The following is a 22,267-nucleotide window of genomic DNA, read 5'->3' as shown; positions in this document are numbered from 1 at the left end:
GGCTGATGGGAGTGGGGAGTGGATGGGGCTGTGGCCTCCTGTCAGGTGACTGAAAGACAGACACGATATATTCTGGGTGCGGCAAGGCGGCCACCACCCTGGCTGGCAGTCATCGCCGCTCTGGGGATGTTTGCCACTGAGATAAGAAAAGGAATCGAGGGTAGGGTGAAACAGAAAAGAGGGGCTGTCGAGAGGGCTCAGGGGGCACAGGAGCTTGCTGTGGAGTCTGAGAACCAGAGTTTGATCTGCAGTTTCACATGGTGGAAGGAGATTCCGCTCCTGCGAGCTCCTCTGGCCTGTGGCCTGGCATTGGTGTGTTTGCATGCACACAGAAGAAGGCAACGACCTTTTCAGGAAAGAAAGGAAATAAGGGGAGTGGTGACATGGTGGTTCACGTGTTCAGTCCTGGCACATGGGAGTCAGAGGCAGGTGGATCTCTGTGAGTTTGAGGACAGCCTGGTCTACAGAGTGAGTTCCAGGACAGCCAGGGCTACAAAGAGAAATCTTGTCTTGGAAAACCAACCAAGCAATAAATAAGTAAGTAAGTAAGTAAGTAGATGGATGGAGAGATAGATAGATGGATAGATAGATAGATAGATAGATAGATAGATAGATAGAGGAGGTGGTGTCCTGGAGGAGGGGATGTGGGGGGCTCCGAAGCTTATTGCTTGAAACAGTGAACACTGGGGAGGTGGAGGCCAGAGGGTCAGGCGTTCAAGGTCATCCTGAGTTATACAGCAAGTGGGGGGCCAGCCTGAGCTACATGACTTTGATCAGTCCTAGCCCCATATTAAACATGTCACTGCCATAGGAACCAGCCAGGTCATGGTCACCCAAGAAAGGAACTCCTCGGGAGAAACCGAAGCCCAGTAGCCTGAGGAACATGGCTGCCAGGACACAGTGCCTGCTCAGGGCCCCACACCGTGTTTGTACAGAGACTGCGCACAGGGTCATCTTTCTTGTGCAGGGACAGCACCTCTGGCGATGACAAACCTTCACCAGGTCACAGCACCAGCTGTCCGCCTATTATCCTGTTTTGAGGCAGGAAAACTCTATAGCCCAGATGGGTCTGGGGCTCAGCATGTCTCCCGCCCCAGCTTTCTGAGGGCTGGGATGGCACCTGGCTTGCTCCTGTAGACTCCCTAACTTACAGTGCTGACTTGTCTCTGTAGATGTTTCTTTCTCCACCCTCGCCCCCAGACAGGGTTTCTCTGTAGCTTTGCAGCCTGTCCTGGAACTCGTTCTGTAGACCAGGCTGGCCTCGAACTCAGAGATCCACCTGCCTCTGCCTCCCGAGTGCTGGGACTGATGGCGTGTGCCATCATGGCCTGGCTGTAGATGTTTCTTACACTATTTGTCTAGGGAACCAGGATCCCCAAAAGACCACATATGTTCAATAAGAAAGTAAGTCTTTTTGAGATCTTTTCCGTGGAACACAGACATGGAGTCAATCGATCACATCACACCCATGGCACTTGAACACCACAGCAATTTTATTGTTTTAGACTAGGCTGGAATGCAGCTAGCCAGCTGACACACTGTGGTATGTCCGTACAATGGAATACTACTTGGCACTGAATAAAAGTGAAATATTGATATACCTAGAAGCATGAACAAATCACTGAGTCAAAAAAAAAAAGGCGGTCTATGTAGGTGTGCAGTTCAGTGGCAGCTTGCTCAGCACGCACCCGGAGGTGAAGGTGGGAAGCATGGGAGATGGCATTTATGGGGCCTTGTGAAGCGGAAGGAATTAGCACAAAACAAACACGCTCTCTGATAGTTTTGTTCTATAAACCTTAAGTCCGCAGTCAAGGTGTTACCACATCCATGTGTCTTGTGGGGGCTCCGGGAATCCATCCCTTGGCAGCTCCCGGCAGCTCCCGCAACCCTGGCGCTCTATGTCCTAGAGACCCCTTGCTTTTGCCCCTGCCTTGGTTTTCCATGTGTCTATGTCCCTTCCGCTATTTTAAAAAACTCCTTGGTGGTGGGGATGGGACCCTGGGCCTACTGTGTGCTGGGGAAGCCCTTTCCTGCCAAGCACGGTGCCAGCAAAGGTCACCTATATTTGTTTGTTTGGGGACAGGGTCTCCTGTAGCCCAGAATGGCTTCACCATATATCCGAGGATGACCCTGTATTTCTGAACCTTCCCACTGCTGGGGTGACAGTCCTCAGTTTCTTTGCCTGTTAAAAGGGCCCGGGTGGCTCAGTCGGCAAGCCTGTCAGAGCAGCTGGGCTTTCTCAGCCGCTGACCACAGCTCTACAAGGTCCAGAAGGTTCCAGACGGTTTCCTTTGTGGATGGAGAACCATCCTTCTTTGCGCATGGGAGGGCAAAGGGGACCCGGGAGGGAGCAGAGCCAGTACCAGCCAAGCTTCTGTCCGCTCCCCGTTCAGCCAACCAGAGAAGAGGCTGATGACCCGAGACCCGCCATTGGCCTTCTGGGGCCTCTCCCTCAGAGGTTAGTCTCCCGCCCCAGGGACAGCAGGTGGGCCTCGTCGCCTGGCAGGAAGCCAGAGGGCTTTTTGGTCACAGCAGGGATGTCTTCCGGACCCTGGGAGAAAGTGGAGCACATTACACACCCGTCCCAGATGGGGTCCCCGAGGACCAGGTCGGCCCCCAACCCCCAGCCGCGACTCATCCTCCGGCCACCCCACCCGGTGCTACGCCCGCGCTTTACCGCACGCGCTCTACCGAGCCTCAGCCCTGCTCCATCTCACTTTTTTTTTTTTTTTTTGGTTTTTCGAGACAGGGTTGCTCTGTGGCTTTGGAGCCTGTCCTGGAACTAGCTCTGTAGACCAGGCTGGTCTCGAATTCACAGAGATCCGCCTGTCTCTGCTTCCCGAGTGCTGGGATTAAAGGCGTGCGCCACCACCGCCCGGCCATCTCAGACTATTTTTGAGACAGGGTCTTACTCTGTACCCCAGTGGACCTCAAACTTGCAGTGATCCTCCTGCCTCAATGCTGAGATCATCACCGTGCCCGACCCAGCTTCATAACCTCATTACTGTTTTATTTTTGTATTATGGGTATGCATATTCGGCCAACATATGTGTGTGTGCTGGGTGCCTGGAGGCCAGAAGGAGACCTCCTGAAGTTGCAGACGTGGGTGCTGAGTAGGGACCCGGTCCTCTGTGAGCCGCTGCCTGCTTCTTACTGTCTGTCAGGTAGACAGGCTCTTATGGTGCCCCGAGGCCTCGAGCCTGCTGTGGAGCTCAGGCTGGCCTCACACTCCACATTCCTGTCTTTGGTGTTACCTGCTGGAAAACCTCTTTCTTTGTGTCACTGTGGTCTCTCAGGAGGTGACAGCGTCTCCCACTTTCGGGGACTCTGCAGTCCGGGGACTCGGCTCCAGCCCAGCTCCCACCCCCTGTTTCTTATGTAATTCTTAATTAAGTAATGTTATCTTAAGAATATTCTTCAGAAGTGTCTCTCGAGGGGAAACCAGTTTCCCCTGCCACAGGCAGGAAATAATTGTTTAAAAAAACAGATATGATAAAAATAGGCAGCGTTGATGTGTGCCGGCCCCTGGGAAAGAGACAGCTTTAACCGCAGAGAGGAATCTGCCCGGCCCCTAGGGCCACACCCACCGGGTCCCCATGGCCCTGGCGCCCAGTGACCCTAGCTGGATCTGACCTTCACCAGGCTGTCCTCCAGAGTGGCGGCGTCCTCCTTTGGGGCCACGGATGCGGTCTGCCGAGCCAGGTCCCACCACAGCAGTCCAGGGCCCAGGGAGCTGCGCTTGGTGGGGCCTAAGGGGGCAGGAGGACAGGGACTCAGTGCTGGGTGTTCTTTCAGCCCTGGCAACACCCATGGCAGCCCACTCGTGAGGAGCTGGGTTGGCTTCAGTTTTAGGTTATCTTTCCCCCGGCCCTCTCTGTCCTAGGAGTCTCGTTTGGCCTACTTTTCTCTTTTGAGACAGGGTCTCCAGTCTGTCCTGGAACTCAAGGCAATTAATTCTCTTGCCTTTGGCTCCGGAGTGCTGGCATCACAGGTGGGCACCGTCACTCAGCAGGCTGGGAGTGCCCAACCTTCCATCCACCCAGTTTCAACCCTAGTGTCTAGAAGCTCAGCCAAAGCCAAGGGCATCAGCTCCCTCTCTCAGAGGTTCAGCTCAGGCTGGGGCTGTGCTCGACCATCACAGCTTGCAGCTCAGTGGTTGAGGATTGCTTTGCTAGCACTGAGCCCCGACTTCCATCCCCAGAACACATAAACCAGGTACAGCAGTGCATGCTCCCATAAGGATCCGAGGTTCAAAGTCTGCCTCAGCCACATAAGGGATTCGAGGCTAGCCTGGGCTACATGAAACCCTTGTCTCAAAAGGAAACACGTGAATGAGAGAAGCAAGTGTAGCAGGGGTTGAAGGTGGTGATGCACACATACTGTCCAAGCACATAGAAAGCTGAGGCAGGAGGATTGTCAAGAGTTTGAGGGTCAGCCTGAGTTACAGAATGAGGACGAGGACGCCACCCCCATCTCAAACCCAAGCAAACGATTCTGTGGGGGTCTGAGAGCCTCCTAACAACGAGATTTGGCTTCAGGACCGCGGACAGCGCCTCGCATCCCTGGGCCTTAGCCGGGACCCTCCTGGAGGAGCCGGCCTCAGTTCCCAGGTCTGCAAAAGAGAACTGGCCTCGGGGTCGGGGGGGCGCAGCTCACAGCGGGGTCCCTCCCAGGTTCCCTTCAGGGAGTGGGGGTGAAGGCCGGAGGATGAACAACTGACCTCGGAGGCCACTGCACTAACCTGTCAGATAGCTGATGAGAACTCCGCACAGCATGGTGGTCAGCGTGCCCAGAGCCCCGTAGTAGAGATAGGAGATGGCATAGAAAGTGTCGGCGAGCGCGGGGCGGTCTGCCTCTACTCTGGAGCTGGGTGGGAGAGGAGGGCACAGATGCCGGCTGTCCACAAGCACACTCTCCGCCCACCTTGTCAGCTCAGCCATCACTCAGACCTGTGCAGGAGCTAGGTCTCCCCACCCACCATGGCTCCCCACTGATCTTGGAATTAAATGAACCTAAATACTTAGAAAAAAACCCTTCTGGTCACCCTCCACAGATGCACCCTCTGAGGCAGAGGCACAGGAAAACGTCAACGGGGCCTGACCAAGCTAGGAAGGTTCCATTTTGCATTTTCTCTTCTTATTTTTCTAAAGGAACCCAGGCCCTCTCCCATGCTGGGAAGTCACTGAGCTACACCCCAGCCCAGGCCTCCTTTTGAGACAAGGTCTAGCTAAGTTGTCTAAGAAGGCCTTGACGTCCCAGCTTCCCGAGGGCTGGAGGAGAAGCCTAAGCAAGCTTGGCTTTGTGAAGCGCGAGAGTCCACAGCAACCCCAAGCAGGACACCGCCCACATGTCCACTGATGGGCGGTTACACACGTGTGCGATCTGCATTGCATGGAGAGCAGAGGAACAGCACATCTTCCCCACAGTCATCAGGGATGAACCTTCAAAGCAAGTTGAGACACAAAAGCCCGGAAGAGGGAAACCCACAGACTCAACACATGGATCTTCCCAGAAGCTGGGAGAATTAAAAATTTTGATTTATTAATGTAGCCCAAATTGTCTTCAAACTACCTCTGTAAGCAAGGATGATCCATGATCTGCCTGCTCCTCCAGCGTTAGACCACACCAGCTAAACCTAAGATCCTATGGCGAGTTAAGTAGGGTGCTAATTACCTCCCAATAGAAAATATAATCACCAAGAGAGAAGGAAAGAAAAGGTCACCAGAAATGTTGGGCACACATGTGGTCCAGCGTGTAGCAGGTGCAGACAGACAGGAGGCTCCAGACATGCTGGGCACACATGTGGTCCAGCATGCAGCAGGTGCAGACAGACAGGAGGCTCCAGACATGCTGGGCACACATGTGGTCCAGCATGCAGCAGGTGCAGACAGACAGGAGGACCCAGACATGTTGGGCACACATGTGGTCCAGCGTGTAGCAGGTGCAGACAGACAGGAGGCTCCAGACATGCTGGGCACACATGTGGTCCAGCATGCAGCAGGTGCAGACAGACAGGAGGCTCCAGACATGCTGGGCACACATGTGGTCCAGCATGCAGCACGTGCAGACAGACAGGAGAATCAAGGGTTTGCTCAGGGTCATCATGGCTACATAGCGAGTCTGGGGCCAGTCTGTCTCAAACTACTAAAATACAAAAATATAAAATAAAGCCAAAGCCAGTCAGTCTTTGGGCTCCTCTTGTCTTTCTGTTAAGCCCAGCTCACCTGTGGCCTTCGGAACCTGAACGTAGCCCCAGGGCCTTTGCACAGACTGTTTTTGTCCCCTAGGAATGTTTTTTCCACAGCTCCCAGTTCCTTCCAGTTGACACCATGACATTGCACACTGGACCCTACCCCTGGGCTGCTCACCTAGGGACCCCACTGGAGGTGTTGGCAGCTCCGAGTGGGCCCATGAGGAGCGATGCATTGGTGCAGCCGGCGGCTGAGGTGGGCAGCACTCCCATGATCTGCTCTCCGGGTGGATACAGTGTAGCCCCCAAGGCCACCCACAGGGATACAGCCAAGCCTGCAGCCAGTCCAGACAGGACGCCCTGGGGGCGGTGCCACCATGAGGGGCGGTGCCTCTTGACCATGCCCCGCAGGCCACACCCACACCCTCCCCACTCACGGGTGTGTTGCAGGCTGGCAGCAGCATTCCCAGCGTGAAGGCACCTAGCAGAGGCCCACTGATGACGCCCATCACCGTGAAGGAGCCCTGCGAGGCAGGCAGAGAAGGGCTGGGCTTAGCCACCGCCTCTGGGGACTCAGTTTACCCTAAGGAAACCCACTGCAGGCCTTGACACTGCTCTGCACCCCAGTTTTCCCAGTCCTCTTTCTCCTCGAAGGCTGGTAGAAAATGACAGTGGCGGGTCTCAGGTATGCCCTCGACCTCTTTATGCAGGTAGCTAAGTCTAGCCTTGAACTCCCCATCTTCCCGCCTCAGCCTCTCGGATGACTGGTGCTCCCCACACCAAGTCCTGCCTCTCCAGTGTCACAGCAGCCTGGGCATCTCCTCGAGCCTTGACTGGGACTCACTTTGGGGTGCAGGGCAGGTGGGGTTGAAGTCTCACCTGGAGGACACCACCTCCCAGCAGCGAGGACAGAGCAGCCACCGTGAGGCAGGCTGAGCCATAGATGAGGGCTGTGGGGGTGGAATGGCGCAGTCAGTGTGGGGTACCACCTTGGCCCCACACTCTGGTCCCTCAAACTCACAGAGCCCTTTAGAGATGAGAACGAGCTTCCGAGGTGCCAGGCCAGGCATCCGCGGCTTGATGAGGTCTTCCACCGTGACGGCTGCCATGGCGTTAATACTAGTGGATGCCGTGCTGCAGGCGGAGGAGAAACAAGGAGGAGCCTCAGGGCGCACAGCGCTATCCTGCTGCAGTCTCTCTGCCTACGGCCCTTCCCATAATTTACAGACAGGGCCCCCTCCCCCGCTGTCACAGCTGGAGTGAGCAGGGTGCTCACCTGAGGGTGCCACTGTAGGCACAGGCCAAGAAGAGTCCGGGGACTCCGGGCAGGTCCTCGAAAATGTCCAACACGAGTAGCGGCATGTACTGCAGGAGACAGAGGCCTGGCTGTCACACACAGGACGTGGGCGGGCTTTCTTTTTTTGTTTTTGGTGTCCTGGGCAGGCCTCAGCTACGTAGTGAGTTAGGCCAGAGCCCCTGTGTTAACAGACCAGCTGCTGTCATGCTGGCCCGAGGTCTTGCCTGCTCACACACCCACCCTGCCATCTCCCTCTCCTCCCAGGCCAAAAGGGCGGCACAGACGGTGCCTTTGAGAGGGAATGCTTTTCCAGCCCCGCCTCTGGGCCTGGAGAGGGCGGAGTCTGGTGTATGAGCTCACCTGATCTGGTGCAGAGATGCGTCCTGTGAGGAGGGGGTCACAGTCCTTGTAGAAGACGAACATGACGATGCCACAGAAAGCCGCGCTGGCCACGATCAGAAAGAGGCCCAGCTGGTTGACAAGCAGGGCCCTGGGGGGGGGGATGGGGTGGCCTTAGGAGTGCGTCGGGGAGGGACAGCCTGTCCCTGAAGCCTCTGCGTGGGTCCCTCACCTGCATACTCACAGTTTGGCCTTACTCTCCGAGCGGCAGGCCACATAGCGCTGTACCTGGGCTTGGTTCACACCGTACATGGAGAGCCACACCAGCGTACCACCAACTACAAAAGTCCAGAAGGTGTAGCGGCTCCGAGGATCTGGGTCAAAGCTGAGGAGGGAAAAAGGTAGGCTAGCGATCACGTGAGGATGCCCTCCCCAGATCCCCAGGGCTTTCCAGGTCCTAATGGGGTGTTGTGCTTGCAGGGAGTTTTGAAAGGTGGGTAGGTGTTTTCTAGGTTGAGTTTTGTTGCCCTGGGACACCTGTGGGGGGGGGCAGGACTCAAAAACATTCACAGTGCTGGGGAGACTGAGGCATAGATGTGAGGCTAGCCTGGGCTACAGAGTGAGGCCCTGTCTCTCACTCACTCCATCAGGTTGATCCGGGAAAGGTTCTGGGCAAGACTGAGCACATTCCAGGGGCCTCCCATGAGCATGGCGCCTCGGGCCAGGATCACCCAGAAGCCGCTGAGCATCACCACGACCTGGAACACATCTGTCCAGACCACAGCCTTCATACCGCCCTATGCATGAGAGGGGAGAAGGGAGAGTCACAGGCAGGCCTATCCCTGGCTGCTGGGGCAGGACTCCACCCAACATGGCTTCCTGTGGCCCAGGGAGCCAAGAACCCCCCTTGAGTTTCCCCACCTGTGAAGTGAGGATAGTGTGCCTTCCCAGTGTTGGTTGGAGGATTAAACAAGAGCATGGGTGGAAAAGGTGCGATTGTGCTAGCCGTCACAGCAAATACCCCAATATCTCTTATCATTCCCCCCCTTTTTTTTTCTTGGTTTTTTTTTTTTTTTTTTTTTTTGGTTTTTTCGAGACAGGGTTTCTCTGTGGTTTTGGAGCCTGTCCTGGAACTAGCTCTTGTAGACCAGGCTGGTCTCGAACTCACAGAGATCCGCCTGCCTCTGCCTCCCGAGTGCTGGGATTAAAGGCGTGCGCCACCACCGCCCGGCTCCCCCTTTTTTTTTCTAGGCAGGGTTTCTCTGTAGCTTTGGAGCCTGTCCTGGAACTCACTGTGTAGACCAGGTTGGCCTGGAACTCACAGAGATCCGCCTGCCTCTGCCTCCTAAGTGCTGGGATTAAAGGTGTGTGCCACCACCACCTGGTTTCATTATCTTTTTTTTTTTTTAAGGCTTGCGGAGCCCAGGCTGGCCTAGAACTTCTAAGCCTCAGCCTCAGCCCTGAGCGCTACTGTGATGGCTCCTGGGCAGCTTCCATCTATTCTCTTATTGTTAGCTCTCTCTGTGTTCTCCTGCCTCACCGAAAGCTGAGCCTCCAGTGCCATGAACAGCCCCAGAACACGCCAGTCCCTCAGGAGGCACAGCCAAGACATGGGGCCCAGAGAAAAGCAGGCCGGAGTCTCAGCTAGCCCTCCCTCCCCCCACCGCTCACTTTGGAAAGGCAAAGGCCACAACTCAGGGACCAGAGAGCCCAGGCAAAGCCCCTGGGGCTGCTGGATCGAGCAGCACCTGAAGTGCGCCTGCCCATGAGGCCCTGGGGGTCCAGTCAGGCAGGGGAACAGGGAGTTGGGATGGTGCTGCCCGCCTGGAGTCGTCCACAAGACCACGCAGCGGCCACGGCTCACTCACCACGGTAGTGTACAAGGTGCAGATTACTCCGGTGGACAGTAGCGACGCCCAGATATCCAACCCGGTCACTGCAAAACACACCTCCTGTCAGGCCTCCAGCTTCTGCGCGCTCATACAAGGCCCAGCCTGGGCTCCTGGGCGCCCGGCCCCTCCCCCACCCGCCAGTCTGACCTTGGTTCAGGATGAGCGCGGGTGCGTAGATCACGATGCCTGTGTACAGCATCTGTGGGTGGGGAGGGACGTGAGATAGGGGCGAGGAAGAGGGTGGGACCAGACGGAGGGAGGGGCGGGGCTAGGTTACAAGAGGGCGATTTTAGGAGGGATGGGGTGGCGCAGGACAGGAGGGTATTTCCAGGCAGGATGAGGGCGTGGTCCCGGTCGGTCCCTCGGAAGCAGAGTTCACGCGGGTAGGGGCGGGGCCAGCCAGGATGGGGGCGTGGCGTGAGGGCAAGGTGGGGCGGGATGAGTGTCTGGTGTGGGCGTGGTTGGGCGGGCAGCTTGCTCACCGTGGCCACCAGGTACTGCAGCGTTCCGCAGAGCCGCACCACTCGGCTGAAGCGAAGCTCTAGATACTGAAGAAGGAGCCAGGGCTGGAGGTCACCGGGAACATGACCCCTCAGCCACCCTCCTTATTCTCCCTCTCTCCCGGGTGCCCACCGGCGCTCACACAGTTCTTTTGAGTCAGTGTCTCTGTGTGTAAACCAAGCTGACTTAGAACTCGAGGCAATCCTCCTGCCCGAGCTTCTCAAGTACTGAGATATATCAGGTATAAGCTTTCAATTGTCACTACCCTTGTTGGATGGTTGCAGTGTGCCCAACTGTGCCCGCAGATTTGAAGCTGAGGTCTCCCTAGTGAGCCCAGGTTGGCCTGAAACTCATGGCTATCCTCCTGCCTCAGTCTCCCCAGTGCTGAGACTACAGGCCCGAGACATTTCGTTCGCACTAGGCGTTGAAAGGTTGGGAAATCCTGCAGGGCCCTGGTCTCGCTGCAGGCATTTGAACCGTGTGCGGACGCGGGTGGGTGGCCCGTCCCCGGGCTCACACGGGGACAGGTGTCTGCGGGAAGTCACCGCCCCGAGGCTGCTTCGAGCAGTGGGACCCGGACTCTTCCTCTTTCCTGGCCCTGCCCCGCGCCCGGGGCATCTTCCCGGAACATTCCCGCGGGACCGGGTCCCCTACCTGGTAGGTGCTGGTGAGGCCCAGGCGGTAGAAAACCGGCAAGAAGACCAGCGCGGTGAGCAGCGAGTTGAGCAGCTGGCCCGCGCACATCCACAGGAACTTGAGACCATAGCGCGCCGCCTCGGCGGGGACCCCGAGCACCTGCACCGCCGACATGAAGCTGGCGGCCAGCGACAGCCCCACGGGCACGGCCGCCAGCTGCCGACCCCCGGTGAAGAAGTCGTCGGCGCTGCGCTGGCCGCCGCGGGCCAGGCCGACCCACAGCCCGATGCCCGTGGACACCAGCAGCATGGCCGCGAACACCCCGTAGTCCCAGGCGCCGAAGGTGGCCGGCGGCCCGGCTTCCATCCCCTCCATGGGGACAGGTGACTCGGTGCAGGGAGGATGCAGAGACGGGCAGGACCCTCGGTGAGTGCGTGCACGGCAGCGCGCGACTCACCGTGTGTGCCGTCGGTCCCCTCGCTCCTCGCGCCGAGGATTTATTGGGCTCCGGGGTCAGTGCAGCTCCGCCCCCAGCCTGGGAGGCGGGCGCGACCCGCACCCTTTCCACTCTGGGGCGAGCGGGCCTGTAGGGGTGTGGGCGGTGTTGGGGGGGGGACTCCTCCGCGACACTCGCGTCTCCTGACACTTTCACGTCCAGGGCTATGAACAGACCGGGCATTGGAGGCTAAGACCCGCGCTCGCACAGCCTGCCGGGTTTTGGTATCCGGAGCTACGAGGAGCCTGGCACTGGGATTTCCTTGGGGGGGGGGGAGCTACCGGGCCCCGTAAGAAAAAGCGCCCTCCCCCAGAGGGCGTCTGTCTTTCCTCGCAGTGTGGGACAGGGAACTGTCCAATCTTGCCCTCCAGCCAATCCCGGTAGGAGGCACTCTGGGCTTCCCAGTGAGAACACACTTGGAGAATTTTTTTTTTATGTTTAGGTGTTTAGTACTCATCTTCTCCGTCTGTACGAGGGCAGTCTGGACCTACTTCCCTTTGCGTGCGTGTGTGTGTGTGGTGTGTGTCTGAGGCAGGTTCTCAAGCAGCTCAGGCCGGCGTGCATAGTCCTGGCCGGGTTGACAGGAGTGTGCTCCACACCCGTCCTTGCCCTCCTCCCCTTCCCGTCTACTCTTCCTCCCCTCCCACAGGCTGACCTTGAAGCTATGGCAATCCTCCTGCCTCGTCTTCTAATGCTGGGATGGCAAGTGTAGACCAGCCTCCCTGCGCGAACTCGTTTGCTCGTTCTTTGAGCGCCCATCCTTTCCTTCAATTTGGCGAAGACCTGGGTCCTGAGCTGGTTTTCAAGGGAATGAGGACTTGGCCTGAGGTTTGGGACAATGCAGCCAGAGGCTCAGGAGATTCCACCGTGGAACCCTTCCCGGATGAGCTGGTGGAGAATCTGGGGTATCCAGTGTTGATTCCCTGTCGAGTCCCCCACATTTCGGGTGATCTGACAGGTAGAGGACCTGGTTGCCTCAGGCTGTAGACCTGCCCAAAGTGCCTAGCTCTCCTCCGTGTTTCCCCGTAGGATGAACGCTGTCTCCATTTGAGGTGAATCGCCAGGCAGGGCCCCAAGGCAGCAAGGAGCTGGAGGTACTGGCTGTTACTGGCTCCCAAGTCTTGCTGTCAAGGGCACTGGGAGAATTTTCAGGTCTTCAAAATGCTTCGGAATGGGTAGAGCTAGGGGGAGATGTGACAGGCATGGGGCACTCTGGAGTCTAAGGGGACTGGAAAGGGAGAGGCAAGCCTTCCCAAAACAGGACTGCTGCTTTTTTTGTACAGGCCAGCCGGCAGGCAGGCTGCAGGTGCTGAGCTGACAGGTGGGGACACACTAGCGGTCCTACCAAGAGAAGCAAAGTCTTGTGCTGAATGTTGTAGCGTCACACAGAGCTGCGCCCAACACTCTTACGCTGCCCTACACAATTTGCAGTTGGCTTTTCCAGACTGGTTTTTGTGTAGTCCTGGCTCTCCTAGTCGCTCTGTAGACCAGGCTGCCTCTGGCTCCTGAATGCTGGGATTACAGGGATGAGCCACCACTGGCCGGCAGCAGGTGTCTTGTAAGACAGTGCTTCATTGCAGTTTTGGAACCTCTCCTGAACTAGCTCTTGCAGAGATCCTGCCTCTGGCTCCCGTCCGCTGGGATCAAAGGGCATAGGCGTTCCGCACAGTAGCAGTTGTTTTTTTATAGCTCATTCAAGAGGCAGAGGTAGGTGATAACCTGAGGCCAGGCAGGCTTAAACTACCATTAACAAATCCTAAAGATGAGTGTGTAAGGGTGAGGGACAGGCGGACAGGAATGCGGGTGCCTGCAGAGGCAATAGCAGCTCTCCTGAGGCTGGAGTCACTAATGTGGGCCTGAGGCCCTGGGTGGCGGCCACACCAACTCTTCTGCCCACCTGCATAGTAATGACACCACCTGAGTTGGAGGTTCAGCCTTGCCAGATGGGGCAAGTAGAGGACAAATGAACTATCTGTATCCTTTCTGGTTGATGTTACGACTCTTTGGGCCTCCAGAGGTGAGGAGTATGTTAAAGATGCACAAACCTCAAGTGCATTACTTGTAACATTCTTCCACTCTAGCTCTCAGCCGCATGAGCAGGAACCCTGCACACTTTAACACCGCTGTATGCAGGGCACGCAGGCTTTCAGAATCCAGCCTGGCCATGACGGTGCTGGTCACACCTGACCAGGAGCCTCAGTTGCCTGGGCAGCAACACCTAGCACCCACATTGACTCTTGGAAAAAGACACCTCTGGTCCTCAAAGGCAGCCTTGAGGCCCCGTCCCTAGGGCTTGGCTGGCCTCATTCCCACCAGTAGAGGTTTAGTGCCCACAGGATAAGGGGCTCAACCAGGTCCTGGGGGTGGATTAAGTTCGTGCCTGAAATTCTCAGGCCTGAGCTAGCACCCATGCAGCCTGCGTGAGTAATGAGGGTCCTGGGGTACAATAGCTATAGAAAGAGGCTGAGCCTGTGCTTAGTCGTCCCCGCCCCCCACAGAAGCAAAGGAGCCAGGCAGAACTCTGAAGTTTTATTCAGTGATCTCTGGGTCTAGAAGAAGGTGTTAGGCCTCTTGGTAGTGAAGCGAGGCTTGTGCTGGCGCCGCAGAACACGGTGGGGCAGCGGGAACTTGATCTTGGAGTCCTGTGGAGAGGGAGGGGATGAGTGTCCAGGGCTCAACCAGGCAGAACCACCCCCCACAGCCCTGCGTCAGCCCCCACTCAGGGAACTCACATGGAACTGCTTGACAGCTGGCCTGCGACATTTGCCGGCGGCAATCTCTTCCACCTTCATGATCTGGATGGAGTGTGCACGGGCACGATGCCGGGCACCCATGTCTCGGTCTGAGGACAGAGAAGGTAGTCAGCCTCAGGCACTCACAGGGCACCTGTTCCCAGGGCTGTGGAACCTCCTGATTCACTCTGGGGGGCACTGCACAGCCCCCCAAAGGCGACGAAGTTCCTTTGCTGTGTGCACCACTGTTTAAACAGCCGCTACAGACAGTGGCAGTTCTTGGGTTGGGTGCAGGGCAGGGTGGGGGAGAGAGGCAGGGGTGAGGACTCACAGCACTGTGTGACAGCCCCAGCAGTGGTCAGGTCGCGATACTCGCGGTACATGTTGTGTGTCCCACTGCGGGAGTCATAGCGCAGCCAGATGCCGAAGTTCTTCACGCGCAGGGGGGACTTCTCGAATACCTGTGGGCAGGGAGGACAGTGAAGTGTGCTGCCTTGGCTCTGGGGGAGCCCAGGGACTGCCACCCTGCAGGGCCCCGGACCGCACCTGCCCACAGTACACAATCTCCCCGGATGACTTCTTCATCTTCTTCAGCTGTGACACGAAGTACCAGAAGCGGGACTTAGCCACCACATGGTTGGGGGCGAAGATGCGCATTCGGTACAGCGGTGGTGTGTGGCACTTCGGGGTGGGCAAGCAGCGCCCCACCACCTTGTACTCCCGGAGCTGAAAGACAGGGTGGTGAGCCGAGGCCTGCCTGTCACACCAGAGGCAGCCACTTCAGAATGCAAGTGCCCCACCATGGACTGCCTCAGTTTCCCCAGCCCCCAAGCCTAGGTCAGACTAGCTTTTCACCAGGAGGCAGGAGGGCATGTATCCATGCCCCCACGCCGGGTCAGCCCTGTACCTGCACAGGAATAGGTGGGGCAGCTCGCAGCAATCCTCCTGCTCACGAAGCTAGTGTGAGACACCACACCCTAGACGGCTACTCTTCTGCCCTTCCCAAGGGTTACACAAATACCAGGCAGGCCAATTCGGCCTCCAATTTGGAAATAGCTAAGGATGACTCAATCCTGACCTACGTGCCTCTACCTCCCAAGCACTGAGATAACAGGTGTGCAGCAACATGTTTGTGGACTTCAGAGCCGGAAGGGGCCGCAAGGCATGCTTGTCAAAGGCTCTAACTGAGGCAGAGCCCCACCTCCTCGCGTGTCTAAGTAATCCAGGTTAGCTTTGGTTTTTTTTTTTTTTTTGTTTTTCGAGACAGGGTTTCTCTGTGGCTTTGGAGCCCGTCCTGGAACTAGCTCTGTAGACCAGGCTGGTCTTGAACTCACAGAGATCCGCCTGCCTCTGCCTCCCGAGTGCTGGGATTAAAGGCGTGCGCCACCATCGCCCGGCTAGCTTTGGTTTTTTGAGACAGGGTTTCTCTGCGGTTTTGGACCCTGTCCTGGAACTAGCTCTTGTAGACCAGGCTGGTCTCGAACTCACAGAGATCCGCCTGCCTCTGCCTCCCGAGTGCTGGGATTAAAGGCGTACGCCACCACCGCCCGGCTCCAGGTTAGCTTTGAAATTGAGTGTCTTGTCTCGGTAATAACCAAACTAGACAACCGTATCTCGTTTCGTTTCTTTCTGGTTTTTCGAGACAGGGTTTCTCAACGTAGCTTTTTGGTGTCTCTCCTGGAACTACCTCTTGTAGCTGTAGCCAGTTGTGGCCGGCATCGAACTCAGAGATCCGCCTTTCTCTGCCTCCCGAGTGCTGCGATTAAAGGCCTGCACCTCCACCGCCCGCCTTTTTGTTTTTCTATACTGGAACTCGCGATAGTCCTCCTGGCTCTGCATTCCGGTTCTGCTATCACAAGCGTGCACCACTGTGCCAGGCAGTTTCCAGACAGGCGGACCTGGGCCTGTGGTCCTGGAGGGGGAAGCCGGCCCCATCGGCTTGCCTAGCGGGCCATGCTCCCACACGCGCCCTGATGCGCCCGCTCCCTCCGCGGCTGCTCAACACGCGGCGGCCGCCATGTTGCCGCGAGGAGCCTGCGACCCGCGGATCGCTGCCCGTGCCCGGCGAGCGGGTCCCCGCGGCCGTGCCCGGCGCCATCCCGGCACACAGCCACTCCGCGCGGCCCCGCCGCCAACGCCGCGCCCCCATCCGCACCGCAGCCGCCTTACTGTGCCCGAGGCCTTCATGGCGGTCCGTCCTCGTCCGCCGCCAGTCACAAAAGGAAGTGTTACTTTCCGCGCAGGCTCTCACCATGTACTCCCTGACGGAAGTCCCGCCCTTCTCGATGCCGTGCGTCCATTGGGTACGTACACTAACGCTCTACGATCTTAGTTTCTCTATTGTTATAGGTCAGCTCCGTAACCCCTCCCTATCCCTCTCACGTCGGGACTACAATTCCCAGGAGGCAGCGAGGCAGACCGACGAGTTTAACAAGATCCTCCGGAGATAGGACAGAGCGTCTGCGTGCGGGGGATGCTGGGAGTGGTGGGCGTAAAGGGGGTCTCGATTTCTTTTTTTTCTTTCCTTCCTTGCTTTCACTCTTCCTCCCTCCCCCCCCTTTTTGTATGGTTTTGGTTTTTTTGAGACAGGGTTTCTCTGTAGCTTTGGAGCCCGTCCTGGAACTAGCTCTTGTAGACCAGGCTGGCGTTGAACTCGCGATAATCCTCCTGCCTCTGCCTCCCGAGTGCTGGGATAAAAGGCGTTCGCCACCGCCGCCCGGCTCCTTCCTCTTTTTACGTCATCTCCCTGTGTATCTACCGTCTGTCACCCATCATCTGTCCATCTTTTTAAAAAGTTGTTGTGCGAATTCTTTTTTAGGTGTTGTACCTTCAGTTAAGTTTGCATCGTCTGCGTGTCTGGTGCCTGCGGGAGGCCAGAAGAGAGCATCGGGTTCCTTTGAGACTGGAGTTAAATGGTTGTGAACCATCATGTGGTCGCTGGGAATCGAACCCCGTCAGTGCTCTTAGTTGCTGAACTATCTCTATCTCTCTAGTCCATTGATCTTTTTATCTGTAATCTATTTTTACTGTTTGTTGAGACAGGAGTTACAGGCCAGCTTGTAACTCACTGTAATTCTCCTGCCTCAGGTTTCAGATTCTTGGGATGCAGGACTGTGTCACCCGACGGCTCACGTAGCTGTTTTCTTCATAGAATTGTATCACTCCGTCTCTTAACTTTGTTCTTTTCCTGTTGGTGTTCTCTTAATTGTAGAGAGACAGGCAACAATATCCTCTGTGTGTCTCCACTAGCGACCACTAGGTAGCGCGCGCCTCCCTTCAGCTCCGCTGCAGGGCAGAGCTGGACCTCTCTGGGCCGCCTGCTGGTTGGCTTCCTGCTCCCAGTGATCTCAGGAATACACAAGTGTGGGGCCTTAGTTTTCCCAGCCGTCAGAGAAAGCCACAAACGCTCCCCGGCACATAGGATGGTCCTAAGATTTAGGACATGGTGGCACATACTTGTGTCTTTACGAATAGGAAATTGAGGCAGGAGGACGCCACTGGCTCCTTAGCAACATTTCATCATACAGTCCCCCTTCCTCCGCCCGAAAAAAAAAACCAGCATATCAGAGTAACTGCAATGGGCAGGCTAGGACACAATGCCTCCCTCTGCTGGAACACACCGCTCCATGCCTCTGTGAGAGGCAGGACAGATCCTGGGCTGCAGCCTGTACCCTGAGAGGGCACAGTGTAGGAAGTGGAGATGCAGAGGAGAGAGAAGTCTACCGAGATACCCGCAGTTCCCAGCCTTAGCCATGTGCCCAGAACACACAGCCAGAGACAGGGTGCTGGGAATGTCACCTCTGCAGATGTCCCCTTCAGCCTCTCCTGCAACACACCTGCTCTAATGGGCTCCACTCTGGGGGGGGGGGGGGGTGTGAAGACTCCCAGCAGGGCCACCTGTTGGTAGTACCTGGGCTTCCATCACCAAAGGCTGTCAGGGTTCTGGATTGCTAAATTGCTGGCTTCATCATTTCACAGTGCACCCAGCTAATCTGGGGTCTCAGGCCACCCTGCTTTGATCCAGGGTGAGCTGTCCCCTTCCTGCTCACTCCAGTCCCTGTGCCTTTCAGAAGTGGGGAGGATTCTGCACCCAGCCCTCAGGCCCCAAATGCCCTCAGGTGATCTGTTGGGTCCCAGGTTTCCCTCACAGAACACACCAGACATTCTTGGCACAAAGATTTATTACCCCCCAAGAGGGACAGCTGAGGCTGGGTGCCTCTGGGTCCCACAGAGGTGCCAGCGGATATCTGTGTATGTGGGAGGTCTGTCCTGACTGGACAGGTCAGCGAGCCAAATAGTGGGTTTTGATTGCTGGACCTTGAGTTTAGTCAGGCATGAGGAAGTGGCCAAATAAGAGAGTAGACTGTGGGGGCAGCTTTAGGATGTTACCTAAGGCTCTTGGTGAGGCGAGGGAACGGGGAGAAAGGCAAGGCCTGCTGGGCAGTGTTTGTCACTGTGTCCTCTAGGCAAGGACTCGGGCTCTGGGCTCCCCTGTCTTCCCAGCTTTGCCACCCCAGCCTCCGGGTGCTCTTATTACAGGTGTGCATCACCACATGAGGCTCATTTAGGGGAGTACGGGTGTTTAGCCCGCATGCATGCATGTGCGCCGCTGTGTACCTGGTTCCCAGGAGGCCACAGAGCCATGTTCCCAGACGGTGACAAATGTTGTCCCTGGGAATGTTCCTTCTGTATCCTTCCCATGAGGCCTGGCTGTGCTCACAACGCTCATGAGGTCAGGGGGTCAACAGCACTCACCAAATCTTGGGGTTCACCAGCATTTACCATTGATTGTGATGATATTTTCTTTGTATTTTAAGAAATAAAGCTTAGCCGGGCGATGGTGGCACACGCCTTTAATCCCAGCACTCGGGAGGCAGAGGCAGGCGGATCTCTGTGAGTTCGAGACCAGCCTGGTCTACAGAGCTAGTTCCAGGACAGGCTCCAAAGCCAAAGAGAAACCCTGTCTCAAAAAACCAAAAAAAAAACAAATAAATAAAATAAAAAATAAAAATAAAGCTTGCCTGAAGATCAGAGTGCAGAGCTAGCCACTAGTTAACCATGGAAACCAGGCGGTGGTGGCGCACACCTTTAATCCCAGCACACAGGAGGCAGAGGCAGACAGATCTCTGTGAGTTCAAGCCCACCTGAGCTACACGAAATTGATCCAGTCTAAAAGAGAAACAGAGTCAGGTAGTGGTTGCTCACACCTTTAATCCCAACACTAGGGAGGTGGAGACAGGAAGGGATATGGCTGGGCAGAGAGAGGAATATAAGGCAGGAGGAGACGAGCTTAGGATACAGTCTAAGGTTTCATAGAGACAGCGTTTGGCCTGAGGATTTGTAGAGGTGAGAACTAGTGGCTGCTGCTCTGCCTTCCTGGTCTTTCAGCCTTCACCCCCTAATATCTAACTACGGGTTTTATTATTAAGACCGTTTAGAATTCACACTACAATCAGTCTGTTAAGTTCCAATAAATTCTGAGTCCTGGGGCCAAGCCTTCTCTCCCAGGGCTCAGCTAACTCCTGGCTACTCATCTGCCACCTCTGGGCTCCTCTGTAGCCCCCACTCATCCTGTTCTGTACACTTTCAGCCTCCCCATGGCCAGTGGTTTTCTCCTGTGACTTTTAACTTCTCTGGGTCTCCACATCACCCTGTGAAGCCCACAGAGGGAATGGGCAAGGGACAAGGGTGTGTGTGGGGCTCGCCTATCTCCCCAACATTAGGAAGGCTGAGGCTGGAGATTGGAAATTCAAGGTCAGTCCTGAAACAGGTCCTCAAATAAACAAAAACAAGAAGCCACGAAGGTGGCTAAGGTGCCAAAGGCAGTTGCCACCAAAGCCTGGGGACCTGAATCAGACAACTGAGTCCCATAATGGTGGGGTTTATTTCTAAAGTTTGTTAAGCCCAGCACTTGGGAGGCAGAGGTAGGCTGATCTCTGTGGGTTTGAGGCCAGCCTGGTCTACAGAGTGAGGGCCAGGACAGCCAGGTCTACACAGAGAAACCCTGTCTCCAAAAACAACAAAAAAGTTGTGCTGTGTAACAAACGTGCTGTCACACACGCGTGCACGCACGGTCTGTTTGCCCGGGATGGGTATCCACATGTGACATCCCAGCCACTCTGGAGACTGTAGGTCTGACTCATCATCAGAGAAAATTCCTAAGTAGGCGCTGGGGGGCACTGGCTGCTCATCCAGGGGATCCAGGTTTCCTTCAGCACCAGCGCGGCAGCTCGCAGCTGTCTGCACCACAGTTCCAGGGGACCTCCTTGGGCACCAGGCACACATGTGCACATAGATACTGTAGGCAAAACAGCACCCACACAAATTAAAACTGAGGAAGGTGCATGTGATGGGTGGGCAAGATGGCTCTGTGGGCTGAGTGTCTGCTGCCAAGCCTGACACCTCTTCATCCCCGGGACAATTCCCCACTCCCCCCCCCCGAGACAGGGTTTCTCTGTAGCTCTGGCTGTCCTGGAACTAGCTCTTGTAGACCAGGCTGGCCTCGAACTCACAGAGATCTGCCTGCCTCTGCCTCCCGAGTGCTGGGATTAAAGGCGTGCACTACCAGCACCTGGCTCCCGCGGACATACTTTTGAAAGGAGAGAACGGAAAGTTTTCCTGACCTCGCCATGCCTGGTTGTCCCAGATGTGGTATGTGCCCTCCCCACATACTCATTAAAAAAAAACAGTACTGACTGGTGGTGGCGCACACCCTTAATCCCAGCACTCGGGAGCAGAGGCAGGCAGGTATCTGTGAGTTCGAGGCCAGCCTGGTCTTCAGAGGGTGGTCCAGGACAGGCTTCCAAGACAGTTGCAGTTTCTACACAGAGAAACCCTGTCTCGTAACCCCCAAAACAAAACAAAAACCCAACTCAGTCTGTTGGTGGGCTACTGTATCCTCCCAGGAGATTCAGACTCTCCGGGCCCTGTGGCCTGGGTAATTTGATCACTCGCCCTATCTGGATCTGAAACTACACCCAGGAAGAATAATCGATCAACCATTGCAATCAGTGGGGAAGGTCTGAGTGGGGTATGGGAAAGCTGGACGATTCCCACTCAGGAAGGCTGGGAGGGCAATCTGTGGGCACAGGCTGGGACTGACCTCTGAGGGAGCTTGCCTGCACTTACCAGACCGAGATCAGCTGATTTGACCATGAAGAAGATTTAAACCACACGGGCTGAAGGGGCCTCAGCAATACTGACCCTCGGAAAATTTTATTGCAAGCAATCAGACCTTTTATACCCCCCCACCACCCAGGGCCTTGCCCTCGCTAGGCAGGCACTCTACCCCTAAGCAAATCCTCAACCCTGCAATCAGACTTTTTATACCTTTATCAGAAAGAGAATATAGTGGCCATTGCCAGGATCAGTACAGTTGTAGTTGCCAGGATACAGTGATGTTTGCAGAGTTTACAGACTACACAAGATGAATGTCTAAGACAATTGTCCGGAAAGCTCCTGTGCTTCCGTGATTTCTAAGGGATCACACAGAGGAGCACAAGGTGCCCCAGGAGCCGTGGACTCTAACCTGGAAAACCCCAGGCACTTGCTGTCAAGGGAGCGAGGCCGACCAAAGCCGCCATGAGCTCCCGTAGCACCCGAGGGGGCGTGTCCTCGTGCTCATTCCTCCAGCGGACGGAAGGGGGCGGCATGAGGCTGTTGGTGATGGGACTGGAAAAGCCCAGAGTTGGGGGAATGAAGAAAACTGTGAGCGATGGCAGTTGTTCTCAAAGCTCAACAGGGATGAGAGATGGAGGCGGGAAGATTGTAGGTTCCACGGAGGTGGTTGGTGCGTGGCTCGGGTAGAGTGGCAGCCTAGGATCCTACAGAGAGGGGCTGGGGGCGTAGCTCAGGGGCGGAGTGACAGAGGGATCGCCCAGTGAGGGGCTGGGGGCGTGGCTCAGGGGTGGAGCAGCCTACAGTCACCGGAGCTGGCCTGTGGCTACGGTCCTGTGGGAGGCTGAGACCTGTCCCCAGCCGCGGAGAGGGACGTCTGACTGAACTAGTTGGGAGTGTTGCAGACAGAATGCCTGCCCTGAGGGCTCACAGTTTCCTCCATTTTACACACACACACACACACACACACACACACACACACACACCATTCCCACAAGGACAAGACGGTTGACCCGTCAGCTGCCTGGATCTACATGTGGACCTAGTATTTTGGGATTGACCAGTGAT

At 56.3% G+C, this 22,267-nt stretch overlaps 2 protein-coding genes and 1 non-coding gene across 9 annotated transcripts in view; all 3 read right to left on the bottom strand.

Moving 5' to 3' along the window:
- The window catches only part of Slc5a5 (solute carrier family 5 member 5), a 90,593-nt gene extending 79,338 nt beyond the window's left edge, over positions 1–11,255 (bottom strand). The window contains exons 1-15 of one of the 6 annotated variants that reach the window (XR_012911891.1): positions 10,874–11,245; positions 10,201–10,266; positions 9,866–9,917; positions 9,695–9,762; positions 8,469–8,623; positions 8,071–8,211; positions 7,848–7,977; positions 7,467–7,555; positions 7,212–7,324; positions 7,070–7,140; positions 6,628–6,714; positions 6,369–6,550; positions 4,742–4,866; positions 3,634–3,749; positions 2,112–2,551 (exon numbers count right to left, since the gene is read on the bottom strand). Coding sequence is in view for 5 of the 6 variants with exons in the window: in XM_075987165.1 (XP_075843280.1) it covers positions 2,453–2,551; positions 3,634–3,749; positions 4,742–4,866; positions 6,369–6,550; positions 6,628–6,714; positions 7,070–7,140; positions 7,212–7,324; positions 7,467–7,555; positions 7,848–7,977; positions 8,071–8,211; positions 8,469–8,623; positions 9,695–9,762; positions 9,866–9,917; positions 10,201–10,266; positions 10,874–11,230 (1,851 nt within the window). In the remaining variant the exon portion in view is untranslated. Of the gene's footprint in view, positions 1–1,471; positions 2,552–3,633; positions 3,750–4,741; positions 4,867–6,368; positions 6,551–6,627; positions 6,715–7,069; positions 7,325–7,466; positions 7,556–7,847; positions 7,978–8,070; positions 8,212–8,468; positions 8,624–9,694; positions 9,763–9,865; positions 9,918–10,200; positions 10,267–10,873 lie in introns of those variants that run through there. The other 5 variants (XM_075987165.1, XM_075987166.1, XM_075987167.1 and 2 more) reach the window with 5 other exon arrangements.
- A 2,606-nt stretch (positions 11,256–13,861) lies between these two features.
- On the bottom strand, positions 13,862–16,301 carry Rpl18a (ribosomal protein L18a). 2 transcript variants are annotated; one of them, XM_075987114.1, is made up of 5 exons: positions 16,253–16,301; positions 14,630–14,809; positions 14,415–14,544; positions 14,084–14,193; positions 13,862–13,993 (listed from the first exon to the last, which is right to left on the bottom strand). In XM_075987114.1, the coding sequence occupies exons 1-5, from the start codon at positions 16,268–16,270 to the stop codon at positions 13,901–13,903; spliced, it is 531 nt and encodes a 176-aa protein (XP_075843229.1). In that variant the 5' UTR covers positions 16,271–16,301; the 3' UTR covers positions 13,862–13,900. The 2 variants fall into 2 exon arrangements, with proteins under 2 accessions (XP_075843229.1, XP_075843228.1); XM_075987113.1 differs by having other exon boundaries at positions 14,630–14,836; positions 16,253–16,285.
- LOC142858027 (small nucleolar RNA SNORA68) lies at positions 14,248–14,378 on the bottom strand. Its single transcript, XR_012911921.1, has one exon. It is a non-coding gene; the product is annotated as a small nucleolar RNA SNORA68 (small nucleolar RNA).
- Positions 16,302–22,267: the final 5,966 nt, after the last annotated feature.

This window comes from Microtus pennsylvanicus, chromosome 9, assembly GCF_037038515.1.
Source record: "Microtus pennsylvanicus isolate mMicPen1 chromosome 9, mMicPen1.hap1, whole genome shotgun sequence".
NCBI classification, from domain to species: Eukaryota; Metazoa; Chordata; class Mammalia; order Rodentia; family Cricetidae; genus Microtus; species Microtus pennsylvanicus.
This window is presented reverse-complemented; position numbering and strand designations above follow the sequence as displayed.

Bases quoted from the DNA above. Each gene is read 5' to 3' on its own strand.
- Rpl18a (XM_075987113.1), bottom strand. The intron at 14,194-14,414 runs GTGAGTCCTCAC...CTCTGTCCTCAG, and splicing joins TGGGGCTGTCACACAGTGCT to ACCGAGACATGGGTGCCCGG. The intron at 13,994-14,083 runs GTGAGTTCCCTG...CCCTCTCCACAG, and splicing joins CAGCTGTCAAGCAGTTCCAT to GACTCCAAGATCAAGTTCCC.